This window comes from Cavia porcellus, unplaced genomic scaffold (assembly GCF_034190915.1).
Source record: "Cavia porcellus strain 051 isolate PalLab524CR breed Dunkin Hartley unplaced genomic scaffold, mCavPor4.1 scaffold_2, whole genome shotgun sequence".
Classification (NCBI taxonomy): Eukaryota; Metazoa; Chordata; class Mammalia; order Rodentia; family Caviidae; genus Cavia; species Cavia porcellus.
The window spans coordinates 18628061-18646648 of record NW_026947485.1 but is presented as its reverse complement, the minus strand read 5'-3'; the positions used below and the strand labels follow the sequence as shown (position 1 = coordinate 18646648).

The window sequence follows — 18588 nt, the reverse complement described above, 5'->3', positions numbered from 1 at the left end:
GCATTGGCTGACTTCATTCCTGGGCCCTGTATCAATGGCCAATGGCGTGAGAGGAATGAAACAGAAGAGGTGGTACAAGGGCTGTGAAAGGCTGACAGAGCCTGGGACTGAGAGCAGCCTCAAGTCTGTCACTATCTGAAAGCTCCATGGCAACCAGGAGAGTGAAGGGGAAACAAACAGAGTGAGGAGAAGGCACTGTTAGGCTGCCAAGGGACACACAGAAAGTTGGGGCCACAGTCTTCAGATATCAACTTTCTGGAGGCCAAGATCAGCCCAGCATCCAGCACTAATCCTACTGCAGACTTGGAGAGGTTCTTAGCAGAGGCTTGGACTCTGACTGGACACTACCGTAGAACTGAGACCACCAGAGGAATTTTAATGTCTTTGTTGTTGTTGTTTTTCTCCTTCTTCTACTTCCTCTTCTTGTTCTTATTCTCTCTTCATCCTCCTCCTCCATTTTCTTCTTCTTATTATTTGTTCATTTTGTTTTCCTTTTTACGTCTTTTTTTGGTTGCTTAGGTTTTTACTTTTATTTTTTTTATTTTGTTCATTTTTTGTCCCTCTCTCCTCAATTGTCTTCAGTGACATTCTGATGTTTTCATATGAGAGGATATTGTCTCTGGCCTTTCTGATTTGCTTCAGGATTCTTTTTTGCTTTCTCATTCACTCTTTTTTTCCTATCCTCGTCTCCAGTTTCCCAAATCTTGGATGATCATCTTTTGTCCTTCAGGCTTTCTTTTGCTATATGTCTCTTCATTTATCTCTCTAAAATTTCCCCTTTCTGTCCTAAATTTCATGCTCACAGAGTGAAATCATACTACTAAGTGGAAACTTATAGCATAAATGTTTCTTATTTTTGTTGGATTTTGTTGTATAACTATAGATCTTGCTCCAGTGTTTACAGATACCAAATTAATAGTTACAGCAGTGCGTCAGTTTCTAGGCTGTGCTTGAGGCTGTCATTATTGCTACTTTTAATACTGCTTTTAGGGAGCCATTCCTGTTGGACTCAGTTGTTGTCCCTTGTATGACCACACTGTGATTGTCTGGGTTACAGTCTAATCATCACCATAGTCCTGCACCAAAGGTACTCAACCAAATAGATAAAAACTTCTCACCCCTAGTAACTTGGAAAGGCAAGACCTTGGGACAGACACAAAGGCCAAGAGAAAATTATATCTAAAGAGATACCTGAAGAATACACATGTCCTTTGGAAGCCTGGATACTGGCAATAAAGCTGCCTACCATAAGCAATTTATAAACACCATGTGCACACACACAAAGTTAAAGTAAAAATAACACAGCAAATTGTAAGGTGTAGAAGCAAACTGCAACCTCAGTCCTCCAACCTATCCAGAGGGAAAATGAGATAAATGAAATCAAATATTTCCCACCTGAATTTTCTGAAATTGTATAAACGGAAGTACAAAAATATACAAAAAAAAAAAAAAAGAAAGCAAGAAAAATTCATGTGATTACAGGGAAAATCAGAACAGAAATAATTAATCTTAGTCAGGTTAAATAAAGATGATTATCAAAATGAAGGACTTCATCAGAGAATCTTGATCAGATACAGATTTAAAAACGAAAACAGAGAAACTTAGGAAAATAGTGAAAGTCAGTAATGCCCAACATAGGAAATAAATGGATTCCATGAAACAGATTCAAGCAGATGTCCAGGAGATAAAAAGCTCAATGAAAATGTGCACAACTGAATGAATCAGGGTGAGGACGTAATATGACATCTAGAAGACAGGATTGTTATTAGTACTTAGGAAAAAAAATATTCCTTTAAATAGCAAAGAACAGTGAAAAATCAATCTGACCTTCAAGATAATGCAAAGAAAAGCAATTTAAGATTTATCAGAGTCAATGAGAAAGCAGAAGACGGTGTTAACAAAAAAGAAATCTGTTCACAGATGTAATGGCAGAAAATTTCCTAAAAATGGAAAACGAATTTAACATACAAATACATGAGTGATCTAAAACTTCCTTAGCTATGAAAAAAAAAATCTTCCAAGGTTTATAATAATCAAGATTCCTGAAATTCATCACAAAAGAAGAATATTAAAAGCTTTTGGGGTAAAGAAACAAATCAACTGTAAAGGAAAGAATCATGAACTGATTAGGCCATCAACCTCCTAAATGAGTGGATGACCAGTGGCTTAAACAAAAGAGACAAGTGGAATGATTTTAGAGTTCCAAGAGGGTCAGAATCCTGCGGTGGAATTTGAGAGGCCCTGTGCATTGAGACAAAGTCAGAGTAGCCCATCTTTATGTAGTTTTCATGCAAAAAGAGGATATTGAGGCAAAGAATTCAGCAGGATCTTAGGAGTAAGTTCAAAGACTTCTCCACGTGGTAAATTTTGGCAGTTAAGAGAACCCTCTTACTTCTATGTTGAAAGTTACGCAGAAGTGAAATAGCTACAGTGAAGTCTCTATCATGAAAATCGAAGTCAGTGCAAGGTGTCCTCAGCTGGCTCTTGTCTTGCCCATATAGGTGTCATGGCATCACAAGCCACTACAGGTGTCTGCTGGGACCAGTGACGGATAGAGGTTCACTTACTATGAATCCACTGCTACCAATCTCCAGAAGGGTTAGTCCTTGCACAGATTCACAAATAAACATAGAAAGCCAACTGATTAATTTTAAATCCTGCTCAGAACTGGTTTGTAGTGGTCTCCGTCAGGAGAACCCATCAGAATCACAACAGACTCCTCAACACAAACCCTGAAATATTTCAAGCCCTAAAATGAATATAACTTCCAACGTGGATTAACAAAACCCAGAAAACTATCTTTCAAAGTTAATGGAGAACTAGGGTACTTCTTTGTGTGGGACATTCTCCAACATAGACCACATACTAGCTCATGGAAAATGCTTAAGTAAATGCAAAGAAACTAAAATTATTTTTTGTATATTATCAGATCATATGAAATGAAATTGGAAATCAAAGACAAAAGAAACCACAAATACTACTAAAACATGGAAATTAAATAATACCTTCCTAAACAGTCAATGAGTCATAGATGAAATTAAAAGAGTAAATTGGACAGTTTCGAACTGAACGATAATTCCAATACAACATTCTGGAACTTATAGAAAGTAATGAAAGCAGTCCTAAGAGGGAAATTTATAGCGGTGATCTCTCAAACCAGGAAAACAGAGTGAGAGCAAATAAATATTAACTCAAGCTTCTAGGAAAAAAAGGACAAGTCAAGCAAAAAGCTCTTATGAGGGAGGACATTATTCATATCAGAGCAAAAATTAATGCAATGGAGACAAAACAATACAAAGATCAGTGAACTGAAGATTGTGTACTTTGAAAGATAAAATTGATAGACCTTTATCAAAACTAATCGAAAAGAAAGACCAAGATCTATGTAACTAAGAATGAAAAAGGTGAAATCACAACTAAACCTGCAGAAACTCACATCATCCATACTTACTTTGATAACCTGTATTCTGAAAAGATGGAAAGCACAGTAAAAATGCACAGATTTCTAGATACATATGAATTACTATAGCTGAACCAATAATAGAAATTTGAAATAATGCAATATCAGTCAATGAAATTAAAGATGTTAAAAAAAAAAAAAAAACTAACGAAGAAATGCCCATGTCATGAAGAATTCACTGCTAAATGTAAGGAATTTGGAGAAGTTCTACTGCCACTACTCTTCAAACTCTTTAGTGAAACTCAAAGAGAAACACTATACCCAGAGTCATTCTTCAAAGCAAGTGTTACCCCAATACCAAAACCAGAAAAAGATCCAGCCAAAAAAGACAATTACAGGCCAGTATCTCTAGTTAATGTAGATATAAAAGCCAGCAACAGAGTACTGGCAAATAGAATGGCGCAAATATCAAGAAGATTATGCATCATGACTAAGCAGGACTCATGCCAGAGATGAACACCAATAAAACAGTGAGTGTAATACAGCACATCAACAGAACTAAGGACAAAAATCACATGATCATCTCAGGAGATGCAAGAGAAACATTTGACAAATCCAACACATACTCATGATGAAAAGTTAACCTTACAGAGAATTGAAATCATCTTTATCTCAATCTGATGAAAGCCATATGTGATAAACCAACTGCCAAACTTATACTTAATGGTCAAAAACAATAACAAAAATAAATAAAATAAGGTCAGGAACAAGAAAAGGATGTCTACTATCATCATTCCTACTCAATATAGTACTAGAAATGTAAGTGAGAACAATTGGACAAAAGAAAAAAAAATAAAAAAGGAAATAAGGATAGGAAAGGAAGAAATTAAATTATTATTATTCTCAGATGACAAGATAGTTTATGTAGAAGAACCCAAAAACTCCACAAAAACGTTTTCTAAATTTAATAACCACGGACATTTACACTACTGGATACAAAGTCATTGTTTAAGAAGTAATAGCATTACTATACACAAATAACACATTTATTGAGAAAGAAACTAGAGAAACCATACCTTGCACAATAGTATCAAGGAAAGAAACTAAAATAATTAATCAACCTAATAAAATATGCAAAATATTGTTACATCAAGATCTATAGCATTCTGAAAAAAAGAGATTGAAGAGGAAATTAGACAATGGAAAGATATCCATTGTTCATGGCCAGAAAGAATCAACACAGTAAAAATGGCCATACTCCCTAAATTGTTAGATTTAAGGCAAACCCAATCAAAATAGCACTAACATTCCTCATATGATTCAAGAAAACAATTCTAAAATTCATTGAGAACCAGAAGAGACCTAGGATACCAAAAGAAATTTTTAGCAAGAAAGGCAAGACAGGGTACATCACAATCTCTAACTACAAATTATACTACAAAGTTACTCTGATAGAAAACATCATAATGATAGGGGGAAAAGCTATGAGGATCAGTGGAACCGTTTAGAAAATGCAGAAGCACCTCTGAACACACTCAGCTACCTTTTCTTTAACAAAGAGGTTAAACACTTTACTGGAAGAAAGATAACATCTTTAATGAACGGTGTTGGGAAAACTGGCTGTTCACATGTCACAGATTAAAACTGGAAATACTACAAAGCAACTGTAGTAAAATCAAACTGGTACTGGAATCAAAACAGAGCTGGAGGTCAATGAAATAGATTAGAAGATACAACCACAACTACAAACACACTCAACCACCTTATCTTTGATAAAGGGGCCAAGCAGGCTCACTGGAAGAACGACAGTGCTGATTTATCATCTTGTTTTGAAGTCGTATCAAACTGTTGTTCTTCTGTCTTCATTGGTTTTATCATGTTGTATCTTACTGGATTTTATTATATGTGATAGTATAAACAAAAATTTTTATAGGCAAAGAGATAACATAGAGACCATTGTTCAACTTCTGTTAGCTGGTTCTAAATACCTTGTAATACTTTCATCCTCTTGAATGGTTTCACACTATCTTGATATGTTTGATGCTATAGTACACAAAGTTATACTCAAATATTTCAAGTAAAGAGGCACTATGGTAACTACTATTAAGTCGGGTTATCTTGTGGTAGAACACTATGTTGCTTAAATAGATCTGTTCTGACCTGTACTGTTAGGCTGTTATGTCCTCTTTTATCTCAATCTCCCCCCCCCCCACTTTTTAATTTTTTTATTATTTTTTTAATCAAGGGAAAATTTTTTTAGAAAATTAGCAGGATATATTATAGTAACTTTTTTTGATTTCCTATTAATTCGATTTGAAGCCCTGTATTGCCCTCACCATCTTGTTTTGACTGATTTTACTCTATTCGGTTCTGTTTGATATTATCAATTTTGAGGGTATTGGCAACTACTTTGAAGGCAATAAGATTCACTATGATGCCCATTCTGGTTTGACTATTATTTTCTTTTGAAGTTCAGTAATGTCTCCAATGTTTAGGTTTTATTGGTTTTGTTCTGTACTGTTATGTACAATTTTATTATACCTGATGATATAGGCAATTCTTTTTAAGGTAGCAAGAGGCATTATGGCAACCATTGTTGATTTCTTGTATTCTGTTTTTACATCATGTACTATGTCCGTCCTTTGTTTTGACTGACTGCTTTGTTTTGTCACATTTGGTTTTATTCTCTTGCAAAAAAAAAAAAAAAGTATTAAGAACTGTGGGAGTAATAAAACCCAAAATGTGTGAATGTTACTGTAAAAAAAGGAAAATAAAGTGCTTTAAAGGACACAACTGCAAGTGTGTTTAGGTGTGTAAGATAGATGACCATGTTACTATATTACTAAGTTTTTGTTGGATCATTGAACACAACTGTTTGCAGTCTCACTGCTTGAATGTCCACCTTGTAAGCTTAGTTTTGTATCTTGATCAACTATTTCTAAGATGACAATATGTAATCTATTAACTAGTCATTTCTTACTGTTTATTTTTTGAAATTCTGTATTACTTGTACCGTTTTACTGTTTTGTTTATCCTTTACCAGACACTAAACTAAAATTGAAATGGATCAAAGATCTAAATATCAAATCAGAAACACTAAGTCTGCTGGCAGATAAAATAGGTAGAATTCTTGAAGACATTGGTGAAGGCAAACATTTTATGAACAAAGTAACTCTCTTACAAGAAATATCACAAAGATAACTGGGAACTCATTAAAATGCTTTTGCACAACAAATGAAATCCCCAATGGAATGGAGAGAAAATCAACAGAGTGGAAAATAATTTCACCAGTTGTTCCTCAAAGGAGTAATATCCAAAATGTATAAAGAACTGAAAAAAATCAGACTCCCAAAATTAATTAATTAATTAATTAATTTCTTTATTTTAAAGAGGATAAAATCCAAAGAAAACAGAACAGAACCACTCAACATAAACTACAGTAAGTGATATAGGACTTCAAAACTTTATGAAATTAGCAATATTTATCATAATACCTTTTGTTGTTTTCTGAATAGCTGGAGATATCTTTGGATGTAGTAAATTTCAAAAAGAATAGAATAGAGCAGAAACAATGAATGCAATAAAAGACTTCAAAACAAGCTAATAATAAATCAAAAATGGCTATCATAGAATGTCTTGCTATCTTTTAAATAACTGCTCATGCCATCAGATTTAGCATAATTAAACAAACCAAAAGAGAATAAAACTCAACCCAAGAAAACAATGAAAATGACATGGTTTCCAGACAAGGACTACCTCCTGGTGAGGCCTGGTTTTCTCCCTCTACAGTCTGAGAGTGGTGCTGACTCACAGAGAGAGGCTTGGGTCTGGCTGTCCCCACTCTGGCAGCAGCCTGTGCATGTCACTGGTTTCCAAGTAAGGATCACCTCCTTGTGAGGCCTGAGGCTCCCCAAATTGAAAGACCCAATCCAAAAATGGGCATCTGAGATGAATACACATACAAATGACACATAAATATGTGGAAAAATATTCAGCATCACTAGTCATTAGAGAGATGCAAATTTAGAAAGTGCTGAGGTTCTATCTCATTCAAGAAAGAATAGTTACTCTCAAGAAACCAAACAACATCAAATGCTGGTGGGAAAGTGGGGGAAAAGGAAATCTTTTCCACTTTTGGTAGCTGTGTAGATTTCTGCAATCACTGTAGAAATCAATGTGGAGACTTCTCAAAAAATGAGGACTTCTCAAAAAATGAGGATTTCTTTTGACCTGGTTATTCTCCTTCATGGTATCTTCCTGATATAATTAAAAGGTTCATACCACAGTGATATATGCTTACTTATGTTATAGCAGCACAGTTTATAATAGCTAAATATTGGTAAGAGCCCAAATGCCCATCAACTGATGAATATAAAAAGATGTGTTTTTTACATGATATAGTACTTCTCAGCTGTAAAGAAGGCTAAAATTGAGACATATCTAGGTAAATGTATTCATCCTAAGACCATACTCTTAAGTGAAATAAATCAAACACATGTGTAAGTATAGCATTGTTTCTCTGGTGTGAAAACTGAATATTTAAATAAGTACCAACAGATGCTTATTTTGACTTAGGAAGAAAATGTTCAAATGCAAAGGGGTACTAAGGAGAGGGGAGAGGAAAAGGAAGGAAAGGAAAAGTAAAACCTGAGAAAAGAAGAATAAAACAAAAACAATAGCTCTGTTTTAGGAGGGGAAGAGGATTTGAAGAGAGGGGAGTGGAATAGGAGATAACAAAGAATTAAGAAAAATCATGTACAGCTTTAAATTCCTTATGTGAATACGATTTTATATATATATATATATATATATATCACCAAAATTTTTAAAAATGAACATGGGAAGTGAGTTTTTAATGAGCATAGATTTTTCTTTTCAGAGTAAAAAAAAATATTATGGAATTAGATATCAGTGGTAATTGCTCTTGTTATTTAGATCTAAAATATATCCCAAAAATGTGTTCAAGGTATGGATTCTGGAAGGTGGCTGGGTGTTAGTTATAGTATATTAATTGAAGAATTAATTTATGGGTGATTTCACTGCTGGCAATGCACATAGGAGACTGTGCCTGGTTAGATACATTGCTGTCCTTGGTTCCTTTCTTCTCTTTTGGTTTCCTGGCTCCGATGAGATTAGAAACTTTCCGTTGCCTTGCTTTTACACCATATCACTCCACTGTGCTGTTTTTGTCTGAGATTCTGTTCATTATGAATGGGCTGAAACCTCCAACACTGTGAGCCAAAGGAAACCTCAGTTCCTTTAAGACGCGGATGCTGGACATGTTATCCCAGTGATAGGAAAGTGGCTGGTGTGATGGTACAACACTGAGATATACTGAAAATTACTGAAGTCTACACATACATTGATAAACAAGAGTTTTATGCTATATGAATTTTATCTCAAATGAAGGAATATTGTCTCACACAGACATAAACCTACAAAATTCACAATATGTTGGAAGGAAAGTTTAAAAAACTATAAGACGTTTTAAGCTTATTTAAAATTAGATTTTTGAAGCTGAGAAATCCTTTATGATAGTTCAGATATCATTGAAGCCTTGATAAAATTCAGAAAATACTATATTCATGGCTATGACACAAGTACTCACATTCTCAACCAGAAAGAAAAACTAAAAATCTATGTATTTTGCACATTTAAATTTTAATGTTGCTCGTTCAGTGTGAGTTAAACCTGACTAATAGATGCATGAAATATTCTCTTTGTGGGCTATCATTTCTGTCTTGAGGATATCACAGATCTGAGTCTGCTTGATGAAGAATTATATTCCTATAAGAATATTATTTTAGCAGACCATGCACATGTTTATTCCAATATATGTGTATGTATTATTTTTATTCTAATAATCTTTATGTTAGCTTGTCCAATTTTTAAATAGTAATAAAGTATCACTTATGCCCATGTGATATGATGAAAGGCCTCAACACTTGTAGTTAATGCCGTTATAGATGAATAATATAAACTATAAGGTATGATAATGATTACATTCTTTTTATTTTTGACAAATTTGTTCATTTAAATGTTATAGCTTCAAAATAAATGAAGAAAACATGCTGCTTATTCATGTATAGGCTCACTTTTCTGTAATAGACTCTACACCTATATTTTAGCAACAAGCTTGAGCATAAAATAGTTTTCATATTTCTTTTGTTTCTTTACTCCTGTATTTTCCAATTAAATAATGTTAATAGGCATCTTATTGATTTTTAAGTCTAGTTTCTCTTGGTGATTATTTACATTCTGCATATTTATTTCTGATTTAATACATATATACAAATTAAGCACGAATAAATAATTTGTGTTTTCTTTTTTTTTTTTCATAGATTCTACAAAGAAATTAAAGGATGTTCTTGAAGAATTCCATGGTAATGGCGTGCTTGCAAAGTATAATCCTGAAGGGGTAAAATTTCTTTCTTCTTTATATCAATGTAAACTGTATGCTGGAAGGGGTAATTTTTTCATGAGATCTGCAAAATATGTATATGTATATTTATATATACATATACATATATACACATATACATATATGTATATGTACATATGTATATACATCTACATGTATATCTCTCACATACCATAAGCCATTTGCCATCTACACAAAGAAAATAAATTTTATAACAAATATCAATTCTGAAAGGTTTACTTAATATAGTGCATTTTTCATCCAAAATAGCTAAAGGAGTAACACTTCTATAGTGTCATTGTAATACAGTTGAGATTCTTATTCTAGAAGTCAGAAAACAAGTTATGTAAAATAGATTGAGAATATCTATGCTCTATGACTTATAAATTTAACCCAAAAGGGTCGTTAGTGTGGGAGATGAGAGTTAATCCTTTTGTGCAATTATTTCCTTTCACGAAGCAAGCTTTTGTGATAGTTATAATTGTTCTATCATTTTCAGAAACTAGTCTATGTCAAAGAAGAGTAATTTCAACCCCCAACTTTTTTTTAACCTTTTACTAGCAAGCACTTGAATTTTTAAATTTATGTAATGACTCCTTATGTGTTTCAACTTCTTTAGGCTGTCATATCCAAATATGTGCCTTTCTTTTGTTAGATCTTTTTAAAAATAATCTTCTATTTAATATTAGCTATTAGAATGATATTACACATTAGAGAGATAATATATTTTTAATGTCTGATCATTATGGCTATTTGGTGTCATGTTCAGGGGATGTTTCAATTTTAAGGAAATAAAAATAAACCAATCTCTACAAAAGACAAATTTTTCTAAATGTATCATGTAGATAGTTTTTTGTACAGACAAAGTAGTGATGTCTTTTGGTTATTATTTTGGATTTTTTATTTTTTTACAAATTTATAAGATTGCAGTTCTTAGTTATCTGTATATTTGGGGGAATATACAGAACTTAACTGTAGCTATTTCAGTCAGTCTAATCTATAAATTCAAATCTCATTTCATTCATATAGTTTTAAAATTTCCTTCTATTTCTCATAGGTTAGTGTTTTACATATCATTTATTAATTCTATCCATTTTTGTTACTACACATGCAAGAATTCTTTAATATTTACTTTTTAAAAAAATTTCTATCCACATTGTAATGATGATGAAAATCAAGGCAATTTAAAAGTCATTCCTATCTTCTTAAACAGGGAAGAAAACCAGAAGTCTGGCCTTCTTTTCCCTAATGTTTCATTTCTTGAGATGCTATATAGTGGTGGAATTAATGTTGGTAGATGGTCTTTTAGCAGTGAAAATCTCAGAACCCAAGCAAGCAGAGCACAAGTGGAGAAGACCACTGAATATAAAAACATTATTAACAATACCCAAAATATGCATTCTAATCTCACCTATTCTTAGGAATGAAACTTATTTTTCCCCCTCTGAAGATAGCTAATTCTCATGAATTTATTTGGAACATAATGTTCTTCTCATTGTAGAATTCATCCCATAATAGCTTCTTATTTTAAGATCTTTAAGACCTATTTTATGGGTATTATGAATATATAGTGAATTTATTTCAGTAATCACTAGGCTTAGTATTAAATGCACATATGAATGTTACATGCTTCAATAATGTGGTACCGTTGCATAAATGTACAGGGATGCTTGAATGTGTCATTCAGATAACAAAAGTTGAAAACAAAAGTCTAGACCTCATTAGGACACATAATCAGTAATTCTAAATTAAGGATGAAACCGTACTCTGCCTGAATATTGATAGGAATTTTTGCTTCACGAGAAAATTGTTAAGTTTATATGACTCAAATGCAAGTGCATAAGTAGATAATTCGTACAAGGCAAGAGACAGTAGTTAAGACTACGTAGTGTGGAAAATGAAACTATTTAAGGTTTGAGGTTCTTTTTAATGTGTGACCTCAGTCATTTTATTAGAATTACTCTAACAGGATGAAAGAATCTCCATCCATTCATGTGACATTTTCATTCCTTTCCTGCTGATTAAGATCCCATGAAGTTGTTTAATTTGGATAGCTACTACTGATGCTTAGTTGTACCCAAAATTTGAAAAACTGAATTATCCTGCTAGACATGAGATTATATAACAGCTTTTATTTTTATAATACCATTATGATTTTTATCACTCATACAAAATATTAAAAAGAGAAAATAAAATGAATATATTCATATCTCTCCCCTACAAAGTAAAGTTACTTGAATGGTAGATGAATTATTTTGCTTAGAGTCCCCTTTAATTAGTGAATTTTAAAGTTGTTTCTAAAAAGTTAATTCAAACAGGTGGCCTGTTTAAGTCTATTCTAATAGAAAATGATACACATGGATGCATCATTTCCTTTAATTCCTATCTTTTAAACATACTTAGTAATGGTTAATTTCAAGATATGGATAAGAAAAATTATAAAAATTGGCTTTACAGATTTTCTATGAATTAAAAAGCTTAAAAGGTATTAGATTCGTAAATTAAAATCACAAAATTTTTAAAGAAATAAACTTGCTTACAGAAAACTAAAATGATGACTCCAGGACTAACCTTCTAGGTGCAGGATAATTACCACAAACCTAAGCTAATTGTCCACAATGCCAGTGCCTTTTACTCCCCACTTCAGACCATAGAATGAGCAGGAAGGTCCTGGGAGAACAGGAGGACAGATGTGCAGGGGATGATGTTGGCTGACCTTGCTCATTAATGCATGTAACTTATTGTAGTATGTTTAATTGTTATGCATGACAAGGTGAAAGATTCCTATTAGTCTTCACCTAATCTTATATAAGATGGTAGTAAGGGCCTCACCATAGCTAGTTTGTAGCAGAGTCTAGTGCTATTCAGAAATTTTCAGTAAACACAAGGCATATAAATAACCTCATGTGAATAATGGAATTTGGTATATGAGAAAGAATCAGTTTGGCATTGCATGTAATTTTTTGTCTTGAATTTTAGACTCAATTCTGTATTATTCCATTGATTTCTAAAAATGGAATGAAAATGACAAATGTATGGAAAAACAAATAATCAGTAAAGGCATGGAGGAAAGCTTGCTTGTTATACTAATAGAGAAAACACTGCACGTGAAGAATAAATGTTCATAATCTAATGTACCTTTATAAACACTAATATTCTTTTATCTTTTCTCTCTTGATGGCTTTATTATTTTGATTGTGTTATTCATTTTACTTGTCTCATGTGAGTTGAAACTGTTTGCTTATGTGAAGATTGTTCTTGCCAGTAATTTTCAAATTTCAGTGTACATCACACCCCTTTGGTGGCTTATTGAAACACGATGGCTGTGTCCCTGTGTCCACAGTTTCTGACTTGGTATTTCCTTGAGCATGGGCTTAAAAATTTATATTTCTATCAATTTCCTAATTTGCTGCTCGAGTTTGAAAATTATATTTTGAGATCCTTATACCTAGGATATATTTGAAAATCAATCTGTAAACTTAAACTTTTAGTGAAATTATCAGAAATAAGAGTATAAATTACCTTACTTTAACACATGTATTCTTTCTTTCCTTGCATGCACAGAAACAAGACATTCTTAACCAAGTAAGACATTTTCTTTTCTATTAAGCTGTCTTTTCTTCCTTAATCTGATATAAGCCATGATTTCCTCATTCATATCACTAATCTTTACTTCTTTACAATAAGGTCACATAGTAGGGTAGATAACACAATTTTTATACTCATAGGGTTATAATGGAGGTAAGGTTCTAGTATAATTTTTTTAAATCAATGTCTCAAATGAAGAAATTTTTAATTTGATAGAATCAAAAAGGGTCCACAGTGTGGCTCTTGGTTTTGTAGACACTGAAATTTAATTTTCTAATTTAGACCAGACATATGAGACTCCAACAAATTAATTTATTTAATAAAAGTCATAATTTATTAATTTATGTTGGAAGATTTAAAATTGCATTTAAATGCAATGGTAGGATTTCCATTTCACTTTTTCTACTGTTTATATTAGATTCTGTGGGACCAACATAATTGAAAAGCTATTGATTTTGCTCTCACAGAAAGAAGAGCAATCAATGTGTTATTTTAGCCACTTTTTCCCAGTGAAGCCCATTTTGTAAACAAGTTTTAGGTGAGTAGTACAGTGAGGTTTATAGAATTAGAACATGTTCATGAGTACTGTAAGTAGAAATTTTGCTCATAGCACAATAGCTGTATTTATTTCCTTTACTGATTTTTGAATAGTTCTTACTAAAACTGAGGAGTTGTATATTGTTTCTGCTGCACAATATTATATGGGTACAAGCTGCATCTTGTTCTCAAGTACCCTAGTGTTTTCAAGAACAAGAAGTATGTGATTTCATGTCCATCGTGAAAGTGAAGTTGATGAGATCAAATGATCTTGCTGGACTTAAATGCAGGACTTACATACCATACAAATTTCCAGAATGGTACACAGCAAAGCCACAGCTCTCTAACTGTGATGACATGAACCAGCTTGCATTTCAGAAATGATCCATTTATTCCTGGCTTCTTTGTTGACATTTGTGAAAACTCATTAGGTTTCCCAAACACCGAGATGTGGGCTTTGTGATGTCAAGGAGGCAACTTACCAGAGTAAAAGTAAGAGCTTCTTTTTCTGTGTCTAGAGTCTCACTCCTTAGCAATTTAACAGCATTTCTTGAGCTTAGTCAGCAAATGCACATTTCTTCTGCCATCCTATGAACTTACTAAAGGCTGGTGACAAACTTGTACCATAACTGGCCCTGCCTTTCTTGGGATCAGCACAGGGAGTTTGACTCCTCTATTGCCTGCCTAATCTCTGTCCCAGTGCCCTTTTTCAAATACAAATAGTAAAGCGGAGGGCAGCCAACAAGAAAGCAGACTGAGGCATGTGGTACTGCCATGTGTGTTCTGTCTTTATCGCTACCCTCTGAGTGTGTATTTGTTGTTTCCTGTCAGTAGATGCTCCCTGCTAAGGCTGTGTTGTGCTTCCATGCTCCAGGGTATTTTTTATATTTGCATTTAGTGCCCTGTGCTACACTTTCTGTTAACATCTTTCATTCAGATAAGTGAGATATTTTGACTCTTGAAAAAAAAATCTAAAAATTCAGGACCTGTGTGTGTGGTGCCACTCTTAGAGTAGTATTTCCTTTGAGTTTTGTGTTGTTATTGTTTTATGGTGCTGGGCCTCACATGTGCTATGTGAGCGGCCTGCCACTGAGCTACATACCAGCCTGAGTGTAACATCTTAGATGTCTTTAATAAGGATATTAATATTGATATAGTATTAGCAGTGATATAAATACCTTCCTGTTATAACTTTCCATCCAGAATCAAACTTAGCATTTCCTACTAAATAAAACATAGGAAATGCATGGCATAGAACATATGTGGTCTTAGGGTTCAATCTCATTGTCTTCTACCTTAGCAGGCCTTGAACAAGTTTCCTGCCTCAATCTGCTCACTTGTGAAATCCAGGTAGTAAGTGCTGTACTCGGTTGGGAAAGGTATAAATTCTAATTTCTTCTTGCTCATGTTGATTTTCAGTAGTGTTTAGACAGTGACTGTGGTCACACTTTGATGACACATTTGTACCCAAATCATGTGTCCAAGGATGAAATCAAGGGTGTGTGAGATGCATCACTAATTGATCCTGTACCATTCATGTTCAGAGTTTCACTTTCTTACTTTAAAATGAGGACATACCACTCCATCACCTTTCCCAATTCTACATCGACGACCTTATAAGGGATGGTGGGAGAAGGAGACATGAAGTAGCGTTTGCTCTCTCTGCCGAGCCTGGCCTCTGTCCCGTGAGCAGTCCTGATTATAAGTTATCCTGCAGTTGCTTTTCTTCCACTCCCCACAGCTGTGTAGTGCAAGACAATTGGCAAGACATAGAAGTCATTATGTTAACCATCATCTGTGTCCCTTCCATGTTACCACCAATAATTTCAGAGGTTTTCCTCTTCCTATCAAATCCACAGTGGTGGAAGAGCTTTGAAAACCCACCAGCAGACAAGAACATAAAGGGTGGATTCCATGTCTCTGTTAACTTTATACTGGTAATGTATTAATCACCCTGGAATATACAGCACTTTTACTTTCAAAATATGGATTGAACTTTTATGTCATCATACTCAGAGAATTTTTCTAACAAAGAATGAGATTGGGTTTAACAATTAGAAGAGGTATTTGTACAGATACGTCTATGATTAGTCACATTATAATATAATTATAAACAGAACTTGACCAGTTCCCTACAAGTTCTGAGAATTACGCAAAGGATTTACAAAGATATTTACAAAGATACACTGTCTTGCACCCATTAAAACCTTGAGAATTTGAGAATGAACCATCTGTTTTATCTTTGTACTTTGAGAACTTGGATGAGTGATTTGGTTGCTTTAAGTGGTTAGAGTTTATAAAATAAATTATGCCAATTGTACAATACTTTCCTTACAAATAAGATTAAAAACAAGCTTAGATAGATTTAGAAGATGAATAACTCTGCAGTTTAAAAATAAGAGCTAATTTTAAGGGTGGGTTTCAGAAACTATGTAAACTTTTTGTCTCTTTCATTTCTTCAATAACACTTATTAAACAAGAATTCAAAGTCAAGATAGAGAAAAAAAGTAATGTTGGTTTCTGGTTTTTGTTCTTTACCATGACAGGTAGAACTCAGGATACCCTGCCACACTGAAAATGCGTTCTTAGGTTTTTTTTTTTTTTTTTTTTTTTAATTTACATTTTTAAAATTGCTCTTTTTGAGCTGAATAATACTGAAAGATTCTACAGGAAGATGACAACTTTGGTGGGCTGCTTTATTATGATTAAAAATTTTAATGTTTTATTTTCACTAAATAGAAGAACATTCATTAATATTTTAAGATAAACAAGTTAAATATTGTCTTGGAACAATACCTCTACAGGCAATGTGTGAAATGGAGAAGCTGAAGGCTTGATATCAATCCACAAAACAGTGTAATCAAGAAATACACCAGGATGACAGCGAGGCTAAGAAGAGAACAAGCAGATTTAGATTGCGTTTCAGGTGCATGGTCAAGTGTAATAGACTCTGTTGAATATTAAAGGGCACAAAGAGAGTTAAAGATATTTATTTTAGTGGGAGAAAAGAACAGTTTGCCATTAATTTGCATTTTTATTTTGTGGTTTGTGTGTGGGCCTTTTGCTGAAATGATAGTCTTGATAGTGTATTTAACTTAAAAAGCAGCGATGAAGTGTCTTCTACCATACGTGAATAATGGAAATCATGTCTACAAAAATTTTTACTGATTACTTATAACATGATGCACATTTCAGTTAGAAATATATAGATTCTCAAGGTTTATTTAGGTGCTTTTAATATTGGGAAACTTAATGAACTTTTCTGAGTCTCAGTTTGTCTATAAATTGGAGTCATAATAGCATCCACTTACTGGATAATTGTATTAAGTGAGAGCATATATATAACACACTTAACTCATCGCTTAAAGCATACACAGAAAAGCTTAGTCTTTCCTTTATTTGCAAAAGACATTTTAGACAAATTTCTAATATCATTTTCCATTTTAGTATAGTGAAGTAAATCAATGATGATGAAGAATAAAAAAAAGCATTGTTATTCTTTAGGAGGAATTGTAACAAGAACATCTACATAGGACATGAGCACAGAGAAAGAGGAAAGCACTTAGAACAGAGAGAAACTACCAAACTGCATCCTTGAAGTAGTTACTCTTGTAGATGTAATGTATACTAGATACTGAATCTGGCTTAGTGCGAGAAACAAAATGGTCAAGACGATCTGTGCTATCAAACAGTATCAGACTACAGTGTCAGTATCGAACAGTGTCTGCTTTATAATCTTCTGACAAAATGCTTCAAACTCAGTTCTGCAAAACTCATAAATTTCCTTATCCAGTTGTAAATTTTAGCTCCTTTTTTTAGATTTGTGAGGATGTTTCCTAGTTTTGTTTTCCTTTTCAAATTGATATTTCTCCCAGTGCAAACTTTAGTAGCTTTAAAAGAACAAAATTTACAAAAAGCATGTATTGGAAACCCTGGGCCACTATGAAATATTAAATATATAATTATAATGTGTTATAGTTTGAAATATGAGTTGAGTTTTATGAAGTTAAAGAATATATAGGTATGTATATGGATGTATATATGCATACGTATATACTTAGAAACTTTATATTTATTCTTTCTTTAAAATTCTTATAGTACTTGAATCATTTTTTATGTCACCTACAAAGAAAACTGAGCAAAATTTTTCTGCTTTTCCCTTGCTAGTGTCCTTGTTTCAGAAACACAATAAAGATTTACAGTGTAAGAGACTGTATGTTAAACATCATGTCATGCATGTAGTGTTACTTTACGTGTTAGCAGGGAACAGGAGTTTCACGTGCAGGCTGCCTGTCCTCATATCTGTGTGAAGAGTACTTCTTTTGTAAATGTTGTCTAAAAACAAACATACAAGTATGGGATAGTTAAAAACTGATGTCATTCCTTGGAATTAAGTAGATGTAGGTTTTCTTGCTATCTTTAGAGTATTTCACTCTTTAAGGAGAATATAAATGTTTGCTTAAATTTATGTTTCAAGAATGCTCAAGCCTGTACTAATGACAATGTTGACAAGATGATGTTATGATAGATTAAAGGGAATTCCAGCTGAAATGCACAAGTTATTTAACTAAAAACCCTTGATTACAAGGTATACTGAAAATCATCTTAAAAATGTTTGGCTTGATTTTTTTTCCCCCAATCC

The 18588-nt window shown here is 33.2% G+C and overlaps 1 protein-coding gene across 13 annotated transcripts in view; it reads left to right on the top strand.

Moving 5' to 3' along the window:
- The window catches only part of Dgkb (diacylglycerol kinase beta), a 645864-nt gene that overhangs the window by 157877 nt on the left and 469399 nt on the right, over positions 1–18588 (top strand). For 10 of the 13 annotated variants that reach the window (XM_063238955.1, XM_063238979.1, XM_063238987.1 and 7 more), the window contains exons 3-4: positions 9742–9818; positions 13386–13406. In XM_063238955.1, coding sequence (XP_063095025.1) covers positions 9742–9818; positions 13386–13406 — 98 coding nt within the window. The remainder of the gene's footprint in view (positions 1–9741; positions 9819–13385; positions 13407–18588) is intronic. The other 3 variants (XM_063238993.1, XM_063238976.1, XM_063238970.1) reach the window with 1 other exon arrangement.